General features: G+C 42.4%; 1 protein-coding gene across 3 annotated transcripts in view; it reads right to left on the minus strand.

The window, feature by feature from the left end:
• MYLK (myosin light chain kinase) overlaps positions 1 to 18,536 on the minus strand; it is a 741,434-nt gene that overhangs the window by 139,191 nt on the left and 583,707 nt on the right. For all 3 annotated transcript variants that reach the window (XM_029605228.1, XM_029605226.1, XM_029605227.1), the window contains 2 exons: positions 13,573 to 13,623; positions 11,083 to 11,210 (listed from right to left, as the gene is read on the minus strand). In XM_029605228.1, coding sequence (XP_029461088.1) covers positions 11,083 to 11,210; positions 13,573 to 13,623 — 179 coding nt within the window. The remainder of the gene's footprint in view (positions 1 to 11,082; positions 11,211 to 13,572; positions 13,624 to 18,536) is intronic.

Genomic DNA, 18,536 nt, shown 5'->3' on the forward strand with positions numbered 1-18,536 from the left:
CTAAGTCTAGATTACAGGATGGCCAACTCTAGTTCCCAGGGCCTCCAACAGGTCTGGTTTTCAGAATATGCAATAAATATTCACGAGATTTACTAGCATGCATTTGATTTAAGAACTCAAGTAACTGTCTTATTTTGATAATCCTAAAAGCCAGACCTATTTGAGAATTGGGTCCAGCCAACCCTGACGGCACTATTATACAGGCAGCACAATTTTCAAAAGTCTGTGTCAGTCACCGAGTGTGTGCGTTAAGTGTGCCGCAGAAATGTATGGAGGTGTTTTATAAACTATGTGGAAGGAACCGCACAGTTTATACAGTACTACGCATTTCTGCCCTGAAAGTATAAACATATGCTTCAATATGCACGCACATTTGTAATGCAGGGAAATGCATATACTTCTACCCATTTTATGAAATTACGCATGTACATTTTGGGAACAGAATAATTGTAACAATACATGTGTAATATCCTAGAGTTAAATATGAAGGCAGGTTTTTACTACAGTATGTGCCTACTTCATGTCTGAAAATACTTAATGTGCACCCACTGGGAATCACCAATTTGCCAACACTACCACCAGTTCACTGTGACCCCCACCGCCTTTACTGCTTAATCCTTTCCTCCCCAACCCAGACTGCAGATGGAAGAGAAGTCAATTTCACTTCCACAATTTAATCAGCAGGTATAAAAGCGTACGGACGAGTTTGGTAATATTCGCAAGTACCACTTAAAAAAAAGCAACTTGTGCTCCTTCTTCCGAACCTCTAATTCACCCCTTTTCTCCCCTGTTAATATTTATGTGCGACACTGCAGGTATGCACATACTTACGATGTTCCCAAAATAGCAAATATGCTGATTTTACGTGCAGAAACCTTTTGAAAATTAACCCCTCAGAGGGCAATTTTCAAAGCCATTTATCAGAGTAAATCGGCCTATCTCAAAATTGCTCATTATTCGAGAGATTTTTCTGTGGGAAGGCTTGTTAGATTGAGATCATGGATCTCCCAAAATCTGGAGAAATAATGCCATCAGACTGAGGATTTTGTCATTATTTACCCTAATTTGCAGGGTTCTTATTATCACAATTTATAAATTGAGATTTAATGACATAGCTTTAGAAATTAGTAAAATGTTTTTTTCATGTAGCAACTATTGCAGAAATCAATATCAATGCAACATGGGAGAAAACCTGCACGGAACTGATAGATCCTCAGTCATGTATCAAAATTATGCAGATAGGGGGACAATGAGCTAATTTCCTGCTGTTCACCAAGCTGAAGTTAAATGGAACAAAATTTTACATGGCCAATTTGCCATTGTTAAATGTGCTTCAGGTGTTCAGATTCATTAGCTCCTTACCCATACTGCCTCTGCTTTCCTCTATCCCCTCACTCCCCTGGCTGGCACCCCAATCTCCTTTCAAACTCCCTCCCACCTACCTGGTCCAGCACCCCCACTGGCACAACAGGAGAACGATCTCATCCCACCCTCTATCCACACCAGCACATTTAGAAAGCTCTTCCTAGTACATCAACAATAACTTTACCAGCACCAGAGGAAAAAAATACTACATATCCCACCACTAACTGGCTCTTCCATAATGACCCTCCCATCCCCCGATCCCCAAGGACACATCTTGAAAGAGCCTCCCCCCTGGTCCCCCTGCTCCTCCAATCAGCCGAAAGGAATTCTCTTAACGCTTGCCAGCCCTAATCTAATTTCAAAATGGTACAGACAGCATTGGACCCCGTGGTTAGTGCTGGGATCGGCAGGGAGCTGGAGCCTATTACGGAGGTGCTAGAGGTGATTGGGTAGGGGTGGGAGATCTTTCCGAAGTTGCTGCTGGGGGTTTGGAGGGGTAGGAGGGTCATTGTGGAGATGCTAGTAAGCAATTGGGAAGGGTAGGCTACAGTGCTATGTCAGGTGGAGGGGAACCAAGCAGCCCCACAGGCCAACCCTCCATCCCTTAGCCAGCCGCACTGAGATTTGCGCTGCCTATATTGTGACACAGGTGAAAAAGCACATTTTAACAGGCATGAATTGGCTCCAAAATAGGAAAAACCTATAGCACACCAGACCCAAAGTAATCACAAAGTAAGTAAATATTCTGTTCCCCTCTCTATTGCGCTATTCTCCCTCTTCTCTTTTCCTGTTCGTGCTTTTCTTGTCTAATTTCTTCTACCCTACCCTTTCAGTACCTCTTCCCCCCCCCCAAAGATAATTTTCACTCTTCCGTTCTCTCCTTCCTCTTAGTTTCACCTCCTGTTTTACAGTCTCTTCTCTATGCTAATCTCTTCTTTCTTCTCAGTATTGACACCTCTCTTCCCCTTCCACCAGGCATCTTTTTTATGCTTCCTTCCATCTGTGCGTTTCTCTTCCATTTTTACGGGTCTCTTCCCATTTTCTCCATGTTTTCTCCCTCCCTCCTATGTCTCTTTTCCCTATCAACCAACTTTCATAGAAACATAGAAACATAGAAATGACGGCAGAAGAAGACCAAACAGCCCATCCAGTCTGCCCAGCAAGCTTTCACACTTATTTTTTTCTCAAACGTATCTGTTACTCTTGGCCTTTATTAGTAACTTTTTGGTTCTATTTACCTTCCACCCCCGCCACTGATACAGAGAGCAGTGCTGGAGCTGCATCTAAGTGAAGTATCTAGCTTACTTGGTTAGGGGTAATAACTGCCGCAATAAGCAAGCTACTCCCAACCTTATTTGTTTACCCAGCCTGTGCAATTCAGTCCCTGTTGGTTGTTGTCTGAATATAAATCCTCTTTTCTTCATTCCCTCTACCGTTGAAGCAGAGAGCTATGCTGGATATGCATTGAAAGTGAAGTATCAGGCTTATTTGGTTTGGTGTAGTAACTGTAGGTCACTGTGAAAAACTCTGAAGTTAAATCCAGATGCCTTAATTAAAGGACACCTTTAGAGAAGAAAAACCCATGATAAGGGTGGTGGATGCCTGGAATGTCCTTCCAGAGGAGGTGGTGAACAGTCAAAGAATTCGAAGGGGCATTGGATAAACACTGTGGATCCCTAAAGCTGGAGGACAGAAATGAAGAAAAGGGGTGCTTGGGGGTAGCATGCTTGGTGGCAGTTATTACCCTTAACAATATGCTTGCGGACAACTACACTTAACCAATAAGCCTTGATGCTTTTGAGGTAACTGCAACAACTCTCTCCACTTTGATGGCAAGGGGAGGGGAATTTGATTCAGATGATAACCTACTTGGGCCCCGACTTTTAAGGTATGAGATATTGAAACACAGACAGAAACGAAAAAGCACAGGATTGCTTCTACGGCCAAGTCCAGAGGAAATGCATGTCAAGTAGCATTGTCTGAATTTTCATGAAGGCTCCTCATCCAGTAAAAATGTTGCTATATTAATATATAAGACTTGGGGGGGAAACCTGTACAGAGCGGCAGTTACTACCATAAGAAGCTTGCTGGGTGGATGGACCATTTGGTCTTTTTCTGCTGTCAATACTATGTTACTATGTACAACAGTCAGCTGTAATTTCACCTATTATGTATAAAATGGACTTTAATTTAACTGTCAAAGAATCAGTAAACTTTTAATTTAACACCCAGTGCCTTGTCCTGCCTGGTTTGTCCCAGTGTCTCACCCCTTGAGATGCAGCAACTAACAACACACTCGGGGAAAAACATTCATTGCCTGAGCCATAAGCTTTAACACCTGCCCCCCCCCCGTGAGAAAGGATCCACCCTTGGGACAGAGAGAAGTGTTAGCCAGAGCAACCCGAATAAATAAGTTTGTGTGCCCTTGTGACTTAAACCTCCCCCAGCAAAGGGTTACATGTTTTTTCGCCTCCACCTTTTACGGGTATTTGTCCTCCATTCCTCTTTTTCTCCCTGTATGTCTCTTCTCTTTCTACTTCCTCAATATGCTTCCCCATTCCTCCTCTCCAGGTATCTCTTGTTACTGTCTCCTGCCACTGCCCCTGGCATCCACTGACATCATCAACTTCTAATCTTCCTTCTAGATGGTATGCTGTTCCTTTTTCCACTCCTTGAATGGAAGCACTGCTGATCCTTCTCCACTGCTACCGATCAAGCGGTTCTATTCAATATTAGTGCCTGAGGGTGGGGAGAGCGAGAGCAACAACAGAAGTAAAGCCTGCATTGATGTAAGGGAAGAGTGAGAACTGCAATTCTCTGGTAGAATACACATTCTACAGAAACAAGTGGATTTTGTAGCAGTTGCTTCAGCTGGAAAATGGTAGCAAACTCTGGGTCCTAACAAAAGCTTTATTGACTTGATAAAGATGACGCTGATTCCAACCGACATGAAGGATTGCATTAATCATTATTTTATCTCAAAACTAGAATTAGAGCATATATTATGAAACCTGGTCTTAAATTTTAATTTCTCGCTAACAGTATGTTGGTTCTTGACGAATCCTTAAGTACAAGGGAGATTAGGTAGTGGTCGACTTAGGCCAAAGTTAGATTCTTATGAGATGAATCTTTAATTTCACTGATGCCTGAATGCAAAGTCAGAGCACTTGTGATTCTGTTACTGTATAGAATGAAATTTTTTACATGACATAGACGAACAGAAGAGCACCTAATCAGGCAGTATGTTTAGTTAAGAATAAAGCTACCACAAATCTGGGAATAGGGTATAGAAAGAACATCTTGTACAATACGTTCACATTTCCTGAACTGTAAAGGCTAAAACATGATGAGCTACAAACACTATTGTCAGCAGGTGCATTTTTAACCAACTCCAGTGGAAATCATGAAATTCAAAATCTTGCCCAAACAGGAAGAAATCAGTCTGTCTATTTCAAGATTTAATGTATTTATTTATTTATTTCTGCTTTAGGCAATTTATCATTCAGTCTTACTGACTGAAGTCTCACGTTGTAATATTTCTTCACTGAGAAGGTGAAGTTGCAATCAGGAACATGAGAAATCATGAATGAGAAGCTATAGGTTATATCTGAGCTGGGATCGGAATATTTATTTAATCTACTTTGAAAGGCAAACCGCGAGGCTGTACTGTTTAGAGGCAGGTTGCAAAGTGGATGAATGTGCTTTGATTGCTGTGGGGGAAAGCCTTGCCAATCTAGGTTATACAATATAGGCAGGTTCTATGTACAATGCTGCATCTGTCTGTAATAGAGCTATCAGAATGTATGGCTCCTTGGAATATAAATCCAGTATCTATCAGAGGCAAATGAACCAAGTGTCTGATGACCATATGGACAACTGGTCCAGGAGTTACGGAAATGTGCAAGTAGCAAGTGTCACATGGACTGGGGCACGAGGGGCCCCCTTGGATTCCTGCGACACAGGGCCACATGCAGATAAGATGACTGTCAATTTGCTGGTGACCGAGGAACAGAATGGAAGGAATCATTTTGAAAACAGTACCGTTGTCCAAAATTAAATTAAAATCATTCTAAAATCAGATTCTTGGATTTCCTGTGAAAAGCAGCAAAACAAATAAATCCCCCCCCCCCCCAAAACATTAAATTCTAACTTTTAACAGAGCTGTGGTGATGCTTTGTACACTGCTAATCGTAATTCCACAAAGCCCTTCTGAAAAAGCTGCAGCAATCTCTTGTCCAGCGACTTAAACACCGATGGATCAGCCCCCTCCGGGGCTTATTTGGATTCTCTGTCATTCACCCAGCTGGCTGCTGAATGACATCTGAGCATAAATGCATTTACATCATCACACAGTGCAATAATCTACATTAACACCCTGCAAAAGTCTCTCTGTGTAAGTGCACCGGTTGACTCAAGGCAACTGGCACATGGTTACGGGTAGAGTTTATTTATGTATTTTATTTATTTATTTATAACTTTTATATACCGAAGTTCAAATAACAGAGTTACTTATCACTACGGTTTACATTACAACCATAAACAGACAATAACAAAAATTGTCTTACAATGAACAATGAACAAGAGTTGTGGGAATAGCTTTAATGGGATAATTTTCAGACTGCCCAGCATGGTGCAAAGCCTGCGCTTTCTATTTATTTGAGTTTTGCTGCAGATAACAAGGGCCCACGGACTTTTGCACCTTTTTTTTTTTTGGCTTGTGAGTAGATTTTGCAAGGAGAACAACGTACGGAGACTTGAAAACCCCAATCTATTCTCCTTATTGTCCAATCCCACCAAAACAGGTCTCTAGGAACACCTCTCCTAAATACAGTTAAAAGTATTTTTAGCCATATTGAGGAAGGACAATCTTCAGACAGTCAGTTTATGCAGGTAAATCTTTTATCTGCATAAAAGTTTTTTCAATTATTTTTTAAAAGTTTCCAAAGCAATTTAATAAACCTGGAAAACTTTTGAAGGTTTGTTGAATTGCTTTGACAAGCCTCTTTAAAAAAAAACAACAAATCCAAAGTCAAAATATGGGATGGAGCAAAGGAAATCTGATGTAGATCTTCAGAAAATTCACTGTGGGTTTTATGAATCACTAGACCTTCATCAGTTTTCCTTACAATGCTATGGGGAAAATTTGACAGATAGCCCTAGTATGGTTGTGCTGTTGTTTGAAACCTCAGCTATCCCTAAGCCCCTTGTTACACTATTGGTGGGTCTAAAAGGGCAGGAGCAATTCCCTAACCTTGTATTTCTCTAAATGGCGCTGGCTGATCTGAGGCTGGTGCAATTTTGTTGTATCGCATTTTGCTGTAGAATAAAATGGCGATGGCCTTGGGTTGGCTGGTGCCATTTTGGAAAACCAAAAACCACCAGGCAGAAGCTACCGGGGGAGTGCTCCTGTCCTCCTTTAAACGTGCTGATAGGGCAAGGAGGGTCAGAGAAATCCGGGAAGGGGGCATGGCTGGTTGGAGGGGGCTCCAGATCAGACACTATTTTTATTTTGGTTTTCCTTTCTTTATTTTTCGTTTTAGTAAAATGGAACAAAAGGGTCAGCAAATGAAATGAAAAAAAAAAAAAAAGATTAAATAAACAAAAACAAAACATTTTTTTTCCAGTGCATACCTCTAATTCCCAGTGGATCTTGGGAAAATATGCATGTTCCACTGAACTCGAACCAGACTGAATAGTTTTACAGATCCCTAGTTATGGAGTCTTTCACCTCTAAGTCATCCGTTCAAATCCAGCTCAGATTGGTAGAGACCGACAATCATCTGCAAGCTGTTAGTGGCCTGGGTAAAATGAATTGTGGTCTCTGTTCTATTCTCAAAAACAGGTCACAATCTGGCACGAATCACCATCCTTGGTGAAATCTCAACAAAGAGATTGCACAGGTATCAGTGCTGACACAAGCGGGAATTGGAGCCTATGGCAAATCAGCCTGTCTGGCTGCCCCCATACTCGCCATCCAATCATTGCACCCTCCTCCAGCTTGATCTTCTCCCCCCACCTTCTTCCTAGCAGCAGCAGAAGAGCAGCACTTCTCACCTGCAGCTGCATCCTCCACTGCCAGCTTCACCATGACGTCTGAACCACGCAGGGTCCTGAGGTCTGCAATTCAAACATTATAGCGAAGCTGGCAGGGTGGAAAGGACTGAAGCATGAGGCCTCCCAAAGGGCAGGGCCCCTGAACTGTGACCCTGATTCCTAACAGGCCTGGGCACCCTTAGCAGTAATGTCTCCAGAGCAGGACTGAGGCACATTAACAGGAGAGCATGGGAAAAGTTGCATGGTCACTGCCTGGGCTATAGCCATTCTGACTGATTTCCAGCGCTGTCAATCTGGCACCCAGTGGTGGCTCGTGTTTAGGTAGCGTGGGACGATTAAATGGAAGGGTTCAAAATGCAGTGCGGGAGGTGACAATGAAGGGGAAAGATGCAAAGGGAGGAAGGCAAATGGAGGGGGAAGGGTGGAGTGGTGGTCAAGCAATGAAAACAGTGTTCCAGGCATTATCTACTTTTGACCCACCAATTGTCACTGATATCACCTTTCACTAAACAAATGTTGGCTAGAAAACTACTAAAAAAAGAAGAAAATTCAAGCAGCAGAAGACTGGCAACTAATAAAACCATTCTCACCCAGCTGGCATGAGGTAACACAGGATTCAGAATGAGATCCAGCAGATGCATTTCTAAAATGTCGATTTTTCCTTTTAGACGGAGAAAGAAGAAACTGGGATAAATACTATAAATAAGTTCCACGAAACATCAGGAGCCAAATTTACAAAGGCCCAAAATACAGGCAGACCTCTGCTATACAGCAGTTGCTATTTAAGGACTTCAGAAGAGGATCGTTTGAAACTAAACCTTTAATGCATCTGGAGCGCCTAGCAGCATACTTTTGAAAATTACATTACGCAGTGTAAACACTGTTCTCTTTCTTATTTTCCCATATTCATCCATCTGCAAGGAATAGGGACAGTAATTAGCTGGCCCTTTCCCACACATAAAACAACAGATGTACAGCAAAATATAAAATGAAACCCCATACAAAAAGTGCACTAATATTAGAATGATATCTAACCAGACGTCCGAAGCATGAAACCCAAAGGCATATATATGGGAAACGAGTGGTGTGCTTGCATGACGGTTGCGCTTAATATTTCAGGAATCAATTAAATCAGAGGAGATTCCTCAGGACTGCTGGCAGGCCTACATTTTTTTCTCCAAATTAAAACAAAAAAACTGAGCTAAAATCAGAAACAGAGCAGCGAGTCTAATGTCAGTCCTGGAGGAAAATATTAAAAAGCAAATAAAAAATGAGAAGCTTGCTTACACATGGAAGGGAAGAGAACAACTAACAATCAGCACGGTTTCAGGAGTAATGTCCTCCCAAATCAAACTCACTGGGTTTTTCAAGAACCCTGGCAGCAAACTTGATAGCAGCAGCCAGATTCTGAATTTTGCTAAAGCTTTTGATACGGTATCTGATGAAAGGCAGAGACTACCTAAGCTAGAGAGAGATTTTTGCGTGGGTAAGGACCTGGCTGAAGGGGAAGTACCGGGGGGGGGGGGGGGGGTCGTAGGTAATGGACCGTATTTCAAATGGAATAAGGTGACAAAGTGCAAGTAACCAAAATAGGGATAAAGTGTGGAAAACGGCTACTTAATGTTTTTGTCAGTGATCTCGAGGAAAGAGCAAACGTCGCGTTACCTTCTGCAGATGACAGCAAAATCAGAAATACTCTGCACTCCTGAAATCTTCCATTTCTGGGGATTTTGCACACCTTACTCTATGGTGAAGCCCTAACAAGCCTTACATATATAACCTTAGGTCTTGCATAACTTTATATCCGGTAACCGGACGGATCCATATATCCCCTTCAATTGCGGTGTCACAGACCGTGCATTTCCCACATCTGCTGTGGTGTCCCTTTCTGGAAATGTTCTTAATTTTTTGTTGTGCATGCACCACTTGATCCCGAATGTTCCTCCCTCTTGTGGTTGTCATGAGGGGTTCTTCCTCCAAAACTTTGTGTAGGGCCACTATATGCCAGTGTTTCCTGCTGGACTCCCTAATGGCTGCAGTGGATGTGCTTTGTGGTAACCCACATACTTAATCGGCTCTGTTCTTTGGTGGGTTTATATTGTAACAGAGCCTTATAAGCCTTCCTCGCCACACTCCTCGGATATCCTCTCTCGAGGAATCTTTGGCTTAAGGTATCAGCTTGTATTTTAAACTCTACTAACAGTCGCACAGATGCGACGTATCTGGAAAAAAACTGAGAGACCGGGAGCCCACACTTAAATCCCATTGGATGATAGCTCTCATAACGGAGCAAGTTGTTCCTATCTGTAGATTTTCTATTCACCGTAGTGTGTAAAGAATTATCTATAATTCTTATCATTACATCCAAGTACGCGATGTGTTCTGTGCTGTAATCATGAGTGAATTTTAAATTACCATCAAGCGTGTTGATCCACTCCGTAAACGCGTTCAACTGTTCACCGGTGCCTCGCCACACAAAAAAAACGTCGTCAATGAATCTGTGCCAATGATCAATGTAAGACCACCATTCCAAAGTGTATATAAATTTAGCCTCAAAGTCTTACATTGATCATTGGCACAGATTCATTGTCATTTGGCACTTTTAATACTGAGTATGGCAACAGTGTATACCCAAAAATCTATGTACCAGGTGCGTTTTTGAGATTGATATCAAGTATACACTTGGGGGGGGAGATCTCTTTTGGTATAGTACTGTTGTTATTGGCAGCAGGAACACAAATGCATTACCACTGCCAGTACCGTATGCACATTACTGTATGTAGTTGTAATGCAGTTTTAATGTAGCGTTCATTAAAGGCTTCAGGGCTTTTATTTATTCAAAAGTTTGCATTATCAACATTACTAGACAGGTAACATTGTGAATAGCACATTAAGGGCCTAATTCACTAAGAGGTAGATTTTAAAAGCCTTGCACGTGCAAAAATGGCCACATTCGTGCGAAAGTGGGCCGCGTGGGAGCTATGCAAATTTTTAAAAAGCCGGGAAGGACATGCGTCCATAAAAAGGAGGTGGAAAAGGGGCAGGGCCAGCACTGACAACACATAACCCCTAGTTTTCCTCAGCCAGCATGTGTATGTTACTGGCATAACTTTGCTGCAGCTCTTCAGGGGAGAGAGAGAGACTCTTTATAGGGCTCAGCCTGACACTCAATATATGGGCCATTGTAAGGGGGCACTTGGATTCGGGGTGAGTTGTCAGGAGGTGGCATGACAGAGGTGGCTAGCAGAGACTGCAGTGTACAAATCAACTCCTCTTGTTATCATTTTCTTCGCTTATAAGGTCTGTTATACCACCCCCCCTGAAAACTCACTCCGAATCCAAGTGTCCCCTTACAATGGTCTGAGCCCTATAAAGAGTCTGTCTCCCTCTCTCTCTGAGCATGTGTAATGGGTGCATGTGCAGCCCTTTTAAAGTCTACCCGTTAGCATTTTTCCCACAGACACAGAATGGGAGAAAAGCCTTAAGTGAATCAGCCCTAAAAGTGCTACATTAACACACTGTGAAAACAAGTGTTACCGGGCATTTCTAAAACAATTTAGTAAATAGGCTCTTGTGTTGCATCCCGATAGCTTCATGCCTTCTTGTCTCTGAGCAGTTATGCCAAAAGGCAGACATCTGTATGGATCATGCTCTTGTACTTGCCTGTTTTCTGAATTTCATCCACTTGCATGTCAGGGGTTGGGTTCCTGCTACTTTGCAGAACAGTTCAACTGATTCACCGGCTTGCACTTTTCTGTCTTCTGGAAACTGGAGGATTTGAGGTGGGGCAGCTGAGTAAGAAAAAACTGTTGTGAGAAACATGTTCTATTTTTTTGTATTTATTTGTTTGTTTGACCTGGCCGTTTCCTCTTTCTCCTTTGGGCAGGATCCAGGGCTTTGATCTGGCGCCCATTTGCCATCATTTGCAATTACCCAGGGATTCTTTCTCTCTATTCTCTATCCTCCCTTCAGTATGTCTAATCTGGGCATTGCTGCGATAATCCTGGGCTGGGGACCACGGCACCAGGGCATCTTTCACTGCACTGGATCCAGCCACTAGACGTCACCTTTAAGCGATGACCACAGCTTTCCTCCAAGGGTTGTAATTATTTATGTCAGAGAGAACTTGTTCCTGTCTCTCCAGGTATTGGAAAACACAGTTTTGGGTTTTTTTTGTGCTGTTACACTGAGCTCCTAAGAGCAAGACAACTTCGGGCCCATTCATCAAGGTCTTTCCTCGTAGAAACAGACTGAGAAAAAAGCAAAAACCTATCAGTCCTTTAGAGATATATTCTAAGCAAGCTACCCAAATGAATCTTAATTTTCAATGTGGAAATACTACGGACATTGAGTTCTTACTCTACAGCTCCCATTAAATGATAAAAATTACAACAACCAGCACAAGGACCTCAAGAGTGAGGTCCATATTCAGCTGCTATGCAGCTATGCTAGTTAGTTAGTTATTTAGTTAGTTATACATAACCGGCTAATTAGCAGGGTATATTCAGCAGCGCGGATGCACCACTGCATATACCCGGCTATCTCAAAGTTAGCTGGATAAGGACTGAATATAGCCGTATAAGCCATTTAGATGAATTAACTATTACATTATCCACCTAAATGGCTTTTGACTATGGACTTTATTGTTCTTATATAGGGCTAACATTCAAAGCACTCTAGAAACATTACACTAAGTTATCCTAAAGAGGGAAGAGAAGCTGGGAAACCTATTGGAGAAGGCGTTCTTAATAAACACATTTGTACATGTTTCTTTCCCATTTCTAAAAAGCTGTAGTGTTTTATTTGTGCAATGGGCTAGCTTGATCTTTTAAAAAAATTGTTTTATTGAATCTTTTACTCCTGTGCTGCGTCTGGCACTTGCTAGCATAAGAGTTGTGATTTTGTAGGAGACAAGGCAGAAGCGCTTTCTCCTCTTCCTCTACTTTTCACATTCATCCCTGCCACAGATGTTCATTCTTCAAAGAGTTCCGTTCATTGCTTCTTTCTCACAACAGCTCTGATTTATATCCCAGTTATAGCAGAACATGGCTACTCATTTTATGACGAGGCATGCTATGCACAGCGGGACAGTGCCAGCCAATGAACTGCTGGAGCAACAGATGAGAACAGGAGATCTTTTTCAATTGGACATTAGAGCATTTAGGTAATTTGCTTATTTGCTTTATTTGATAAAAACAGAATCTGAAGCAAAAAAAGCCTTCATAATCACTTAAACAGCAGTGCCATCAGTTTACTGTATAAAATAGTTCAAGTGGCTGTAAGGTCCTGCTGCGAACAGGTTATATTCTGCATTTCTTCACTGGGAGACTAGGTTAACTTCTTAAGGTCACCTGCAACCGGACGTTCAAGTTTGCTGCCCTATGATTTGATCAGTACTCCACGCTAGCATTTACTCATAAAGTGCTCAAACCAGGCAGAACGCTCGTGAATGTGCACAAAGCCTGAAACAGTGAGCAAAAATTGGGCAATACTAAAATCTATGGACCTGCCAAGATTTTGATTTGGATCAGGCCAAAAATGGAGCTGCCGTTCTTGTGCCTGGCACAGAAACCCACCACACCTTCCACGCAGGGTACAATAGGTGAATATGGTAGAGCTGAAAAAGTGTTATACCTTTTAAGGAATAAAACTAGAGCTTTGCTGCCTAGCTAATTGGGCTACTGTCCCTCACAGGACTGAATCTATATTTTATGAAATAATTATCCCGCATTAAACAGGGCCAGTTCCCTGCTATGAAACAGCTAGAACCAATGAAATAGTGCAGCTGAAGTGCTCCGATATATAGTTCCTTATGTCTAGGCTTGCGTCTGGAATTACGCCGGCCCGAACCCAGTGCAGAGTCGCAGCACCTGCACGTGCCTTTCAGAAAACTGGAGTCTTTGAAGATTGTGGTTATCTGCGATTGTGCCAGAGACAATGTTGTGCATAAGTGTCAGGACCACACAGGTGTACAATACATTATCATCCCTGCCTAATTTTTTATACTGGTCCAATAAAAGAAATTAAAATTGGTCTAACAGAGAAATTAACACAAATTATTACTCTGATTGATTGCCTTTTGTACCCTTTACTGGCACTGAAGCAGTGAATGCCTTAAAAACACAGCCAAGAACTTGCACTGCAGCTCATTACCTGCCTTCGGTGGTGTCTTGGGGGCTGGTTTTTTCTTCACTGTTGCTTCATCTAAAAGACATTTGAAAGTTAATAACGTTAATGACACTTTTAGTTATGATGGATTTTTTTTAAACTTTATTACAAAAGCCAAGCAGACATAAAACCTTAACAAGAAAAATGTGACACAGAGCCTGCTGTTAACTTTCACCTGAAAGTGTTTTACTTCCAAAATATATATAAAAGTAACCCCTCGCCCCCACCTACCTCTGAAAACCACAAACTGGAAGCATCTGGCTTCCAAAAATTGTTCAGTTTTCCTCTGTTTTGGAATCTTAATATTTATTTGATTTTCAAAAAGGAAAATACTTCCATACAATTTTTCAACTTCAAACTTTAAAAGGCAACTGGGGGCTTGTTCTACCACCTAGAAAAGAATTTTGAGGATTGTGGACACACAAAAACAGATAAAATAGACAAGTACATGTGCTACGAGAGTGCTAACACTAACGTGTAGGGGGATAAGGTGCAGGATCCTAGTGAGAAATGTTCCTCAAATCATGTTGGGACAACTCTGTTACCTCAGTCAATGCCAAGACTTTAATTAAGGACTTAACTGATTTATTTATAATTTCCTATAGCCCGCTTTTCCAACAAGCTGTAAGTTACATAGAAATGACGGCAGAAAAGGACCAAATGGTCCTTCCAGTCTGCCCAGCAAGCTTATGGTAGCATCAAAGGTATCAGTCTTATTGGTTAAGGGTAGTAACAGCCGCATCAGCAAGTTATCCCCATGCTTATTTGTTTTCCCAGACCTTAAAATTTAGTGTCCTCATTGGCTGCTGTCGAAATCTGATTCCCTCTTTTTTTCTTTTCTCCCTACCATAAAAGCAGAGAGCAATATTGGACCAGAGAGTAGTATGAACAGCCTGAAGGCTTATTGGTTAAGGGTAGTAACCACTACACCAGCAAGTTACCCCCATGCACTCTTTTCTTCTTTTCCATCCTAAAGCCTTTAGGGACCCACAGTGTTTATCCCATGCCCCTTTGAAATCTTTCACTGTTTTTGTCTTCACCACCTCTTCTGGAAGGGCATTCCAGGCAGCCACCACCCACGCCGTGAAGAGTCTTCCTCCATGGAATTTCATTTCATGACCCCTAGTTCTACTAATTTCTTTCCAACGGAGAAGGTTTGTTGATTGTGCATCATTAAAACCTTTCAGGTATCTGAAGGTCTGCATCATATCACCACTGCACCTCCTCTCTTCCAGGGTATACATATTTAGGTCCTTCATCCTCTCCTTGTAAGTCATTTGATGGAGACACCCCCCCACACACACACTATTTTTTTGTCACCCTTCTTTGTTCTGCCTCCATCCTGTCTCTGTCCCTTTTGAGATTTGGTCTCCAGAACTGAACACAGTACTCCAGGTGAGGCCTCACCAAGGACCTGTACAAGGGGATTATCACCTCTTTTTTCTTACTCGATATTCCTCTCTCAATGCAGCCCAGCATTCTTCTGGCTTTAGCTATCGCCTTGTTACATTGTTTTGCAGTCTTCAGATCGCTAGACACTATCACTCCAAGATCCCCCTCTTGCTCCGTACACAACAGCCCTTCCCCTCCATCACATACAGTTCTTTTGGATTACCGCACCCCAGATGCATGACTCTGCACTTCTTGGCATTGAATCCCAGCTGCCATATCTTCGACTACCGTTCAAACTTCCTTAAATCACATCTCATTCTCTCTACTCCCTCCGGCGTGTCCACTCTGTTGCAGATCTTAGTATCATCCACAAATAGATAAAGTTTACCTTCTATCCCTTCCGCAATGTCACTCACAAAGATATTGAAAAGAATTGGTCCCAACACCGATCCTTGTGGCACTCCACTTAACACCATTCTCTCTTCAGAGTACTTTCCATTTACCATCACAAACTGCCATCAACCAGTTTGCAATTCACTCCAGCTCCTTGGCACTCACTTCCAAGCTTCTCATTTCATTCATAAGCCTCCTGTGTGGGACCGTATCAAAGGCTTTGCTGAAATCCAACTAGATCACAGAGTGCTCTTCCTCGATCCAATTCTTTAGTCACCCAATCAAAAAAATCAATCAGATTTGTCTGACAGGACCTTCCCCTGGTGAATCCATGCTGCCTCGGGTTGAGCAACCCACTGGATTGTAGATAGTTCATTATCCTTTCCTTCAGCAGAGTCTCCATTAATTTTCTCACCACTGAGGTGAGGCTAACCAGCCTATAATTTCCAGCCTCCTGACTGCTCCCACTCTTGTGAAGCAGGACCACCACCGCTCTTCCCCAATCTTGCGGCACCAGTCCTGTTTCCAGGGATCTATTGCACAGGTCCTTCAGCGGACCCGCCAGCACATCTCTGAGCTCCTTCAATATCTTGGGATTTATTTATTTATTTATTTATTTCTTTTGTATACCGACATTCGATCGAGATATCACATCGGTTTCCAGATAACAGGTTGAATAGGGCGAGAACTGCCCTATTTTTACATTGTAACAAGATAACAATTAAATTAATTTAAACAATAAAATAAAATACCATAAGAAACATTGCAACAGTTGTATATATAAATGTGAGTATAGAGTTGTGGCATATAGCCTATTTACAAAATGTACAGTATGTCTTGGGTACGGGTAGAGAGGGGACAAGGATATGGGAGGAAAGGGAGGGAGGGAGGGAAAGGTGGGGGGGGGTGGTGAAGGGGGAATGGGGTGTTAAGCGTTAGTGCAGTGTGGTAGTCAAGTGGGTAGGCTTTCAAGAACATGTATTTTAGTATGGTGGGGTTCAGGAGGGAACGCTTTTAAGAACAGCCATGTTTTGAGCTGTTTTTTAAAGACTTGTGATGAGGGTTCGTTTCTGAGATGTGTGGGGAGGGAGTTCCACAGTGTAGGGCCAGCTATTGTAATGGCTCGTTTGCGTGTTGCATTGAGGTGGGCATTTTTGAGGTTTGGTATGGAGAGGAGACCTGAGTTGGTGGATCTAAGAGATCTTTGTGTGATGTATGGTTGGATGGTGTTATTTAGCCAGTCCATTTTGTTGTTGTTTATTTTTTTGTGTATAAGGGTAAGGGTTTTATACTGGATTCTCTGTGTGATGGGCAGCCAGTGGAGGTCTTTGAGGGTGGGTGTGATGTGGGAGGATTTTTTGTGGTTGGTGATAATTCTGGCGGTGGCGTTTTGTAGGACTTGTAGGGGCTTGATGTGGGTATCTGGTAGTCCAAGGAGGAGGGAGTTGCAGTAGTCGAGTTTTGAGAAAATAATTGATTGAAGTACTGTTCGGAAATCATGGGGTTGGAGGAGGGGTTTGAGTTTTTTAAGTGTTTGTAGTTTGAAAAATCCATCTTTGATTGTATTGGAGATGTGTCGTTTAAAGTTGAGTTGGCTGTCGATAGTTACTCCTAGGTTTTTTGTGGATGGTGTGAGTGAGGTTCTTGGTATGATTGGCATCCCCGTGTTGTTTGAGCTTCCTGAGTTGTTTGAAGGGGTGCTCTCGAGGGGGCTGGATGAATCTCATTATTATTATTATTTATTTCTTTTGTATACCGACATTCGATCGAGATATCACATCGGTTTCCAGATAACATCCAGCCATGGGGCTGGATGAATCTCATCCAGCCCCATGGCCTAATCCACTTTCAGTTTTCCTAGCTCTTCCCATACATTCTCTTCTGTAAATGGAGTTTCATCTACTCCACCTCCAACCACAAGTTGCCAGAAATGGGGGAACAATCACATAATTATAATCAATATCAGAATTAATATGTCCATAATATATAAATACAAATCAAATAAATATATAATACAATACAATTCCATAAACTAATCTAATATGAAAACAGGGATTCTTTACTTTTTACAAAAAATAGCTGGCACGGTGCTCCTTGGACTCCTGCCTCCCCTGTTTCCTTTCTCTTTTAAAGGCAGACTGGAGTCCTAGATGAGGAAAGTGCAGTCTGAAGTCCTGACACGAAAGGAAAGATTTATCAGAGTTTTGCTCCACTGCCAAACTTTCCTCCTGTTTTGCCTCTAGCAATTTTCCAATCAAAGACACCAGGGAGATTTCCACTGGTGCCTCTGGAGCAAGAATCTGATAAATCTATCCCAAACCTGCTCTAGTCCTGGGTATTGTCTCATGCAGTTTCCTCTGAGTGCTTTGTAAGGCACCCAGTGAAACAGAGACACACTCCAGCACCCTCCTTTCAGCTTTCACCTACTTGCGTCAAAGGCAAGACAATAATAATTTACTCCACTGTTCTGATGTGAACACGCATCAGCAACCAGCAGGCTCCCAGTCATAAGGCCGCTTGACACCTGTTTGAAAGTTTGGCATAGCAAGCAATTCCCAGAATGCTTAGCAGCAGGAGCTGACTCACTTGATCCTTATAACTTCAGTAGGGTGGGGCACCTCAGCGAGGTTACTCTGAAGAACTGAGCCAGTCTTGGTTTTGCCCCACTGCATGCATGGAGATGTAGTCCTACTTTTCATAGGGAAATCAGAACTATGACCCCCCTGCATTCAATGGTGCAAAATCAGGAACTGTTAAGGTGGCTACCCTAGACTTGAAGCAGATGGTCATTCCAGTAAAGTGTTTTCCTTTTAAAAGCCGCTGAACACAGAACTCAGAGTTCTGAAAGTCTCAGCCTGATCATAGTGCTACACATTTAGGAGGGTACACTTCCCACAAATATAGTACGTAGCATTCACCATAAGGAGGGTCATTTTCAAAGTCATTCCCATGGCTAAAACAGTGGTTTACCCATGGAAAACTGCCCGGCCCTATATGCGGTAGCAGTATGCACATAGGGCCTGTATGCGTGGGTTTTTACCCACAAGGTGCAGACGTGTTCTGGTGGGCAGGGTTGGGAGTTAGGCACATACTTCTGCATTTTCTTGGAAAAACTCCAAAGGGAAAGTGCATGCATACTAAAAATCTGCGCATAAAAAGCATCC

This window comes from Rhinatrema bivittatum, chromosome 6 (genome assembly GCF_901001135.1).
Source record: "Rhinatrema bivittatum chromosome 6, aRhiBiv1.1, whole genome shotgun sequence".
NCBI classification, from domain to species: domain Eukaryota; kingdom Metazoa; phylum Chordata; class Amphibia; order Gymnophiona; family Rhinatrematidae; genus Rhinatrema; species Rhinatrema bivittatum.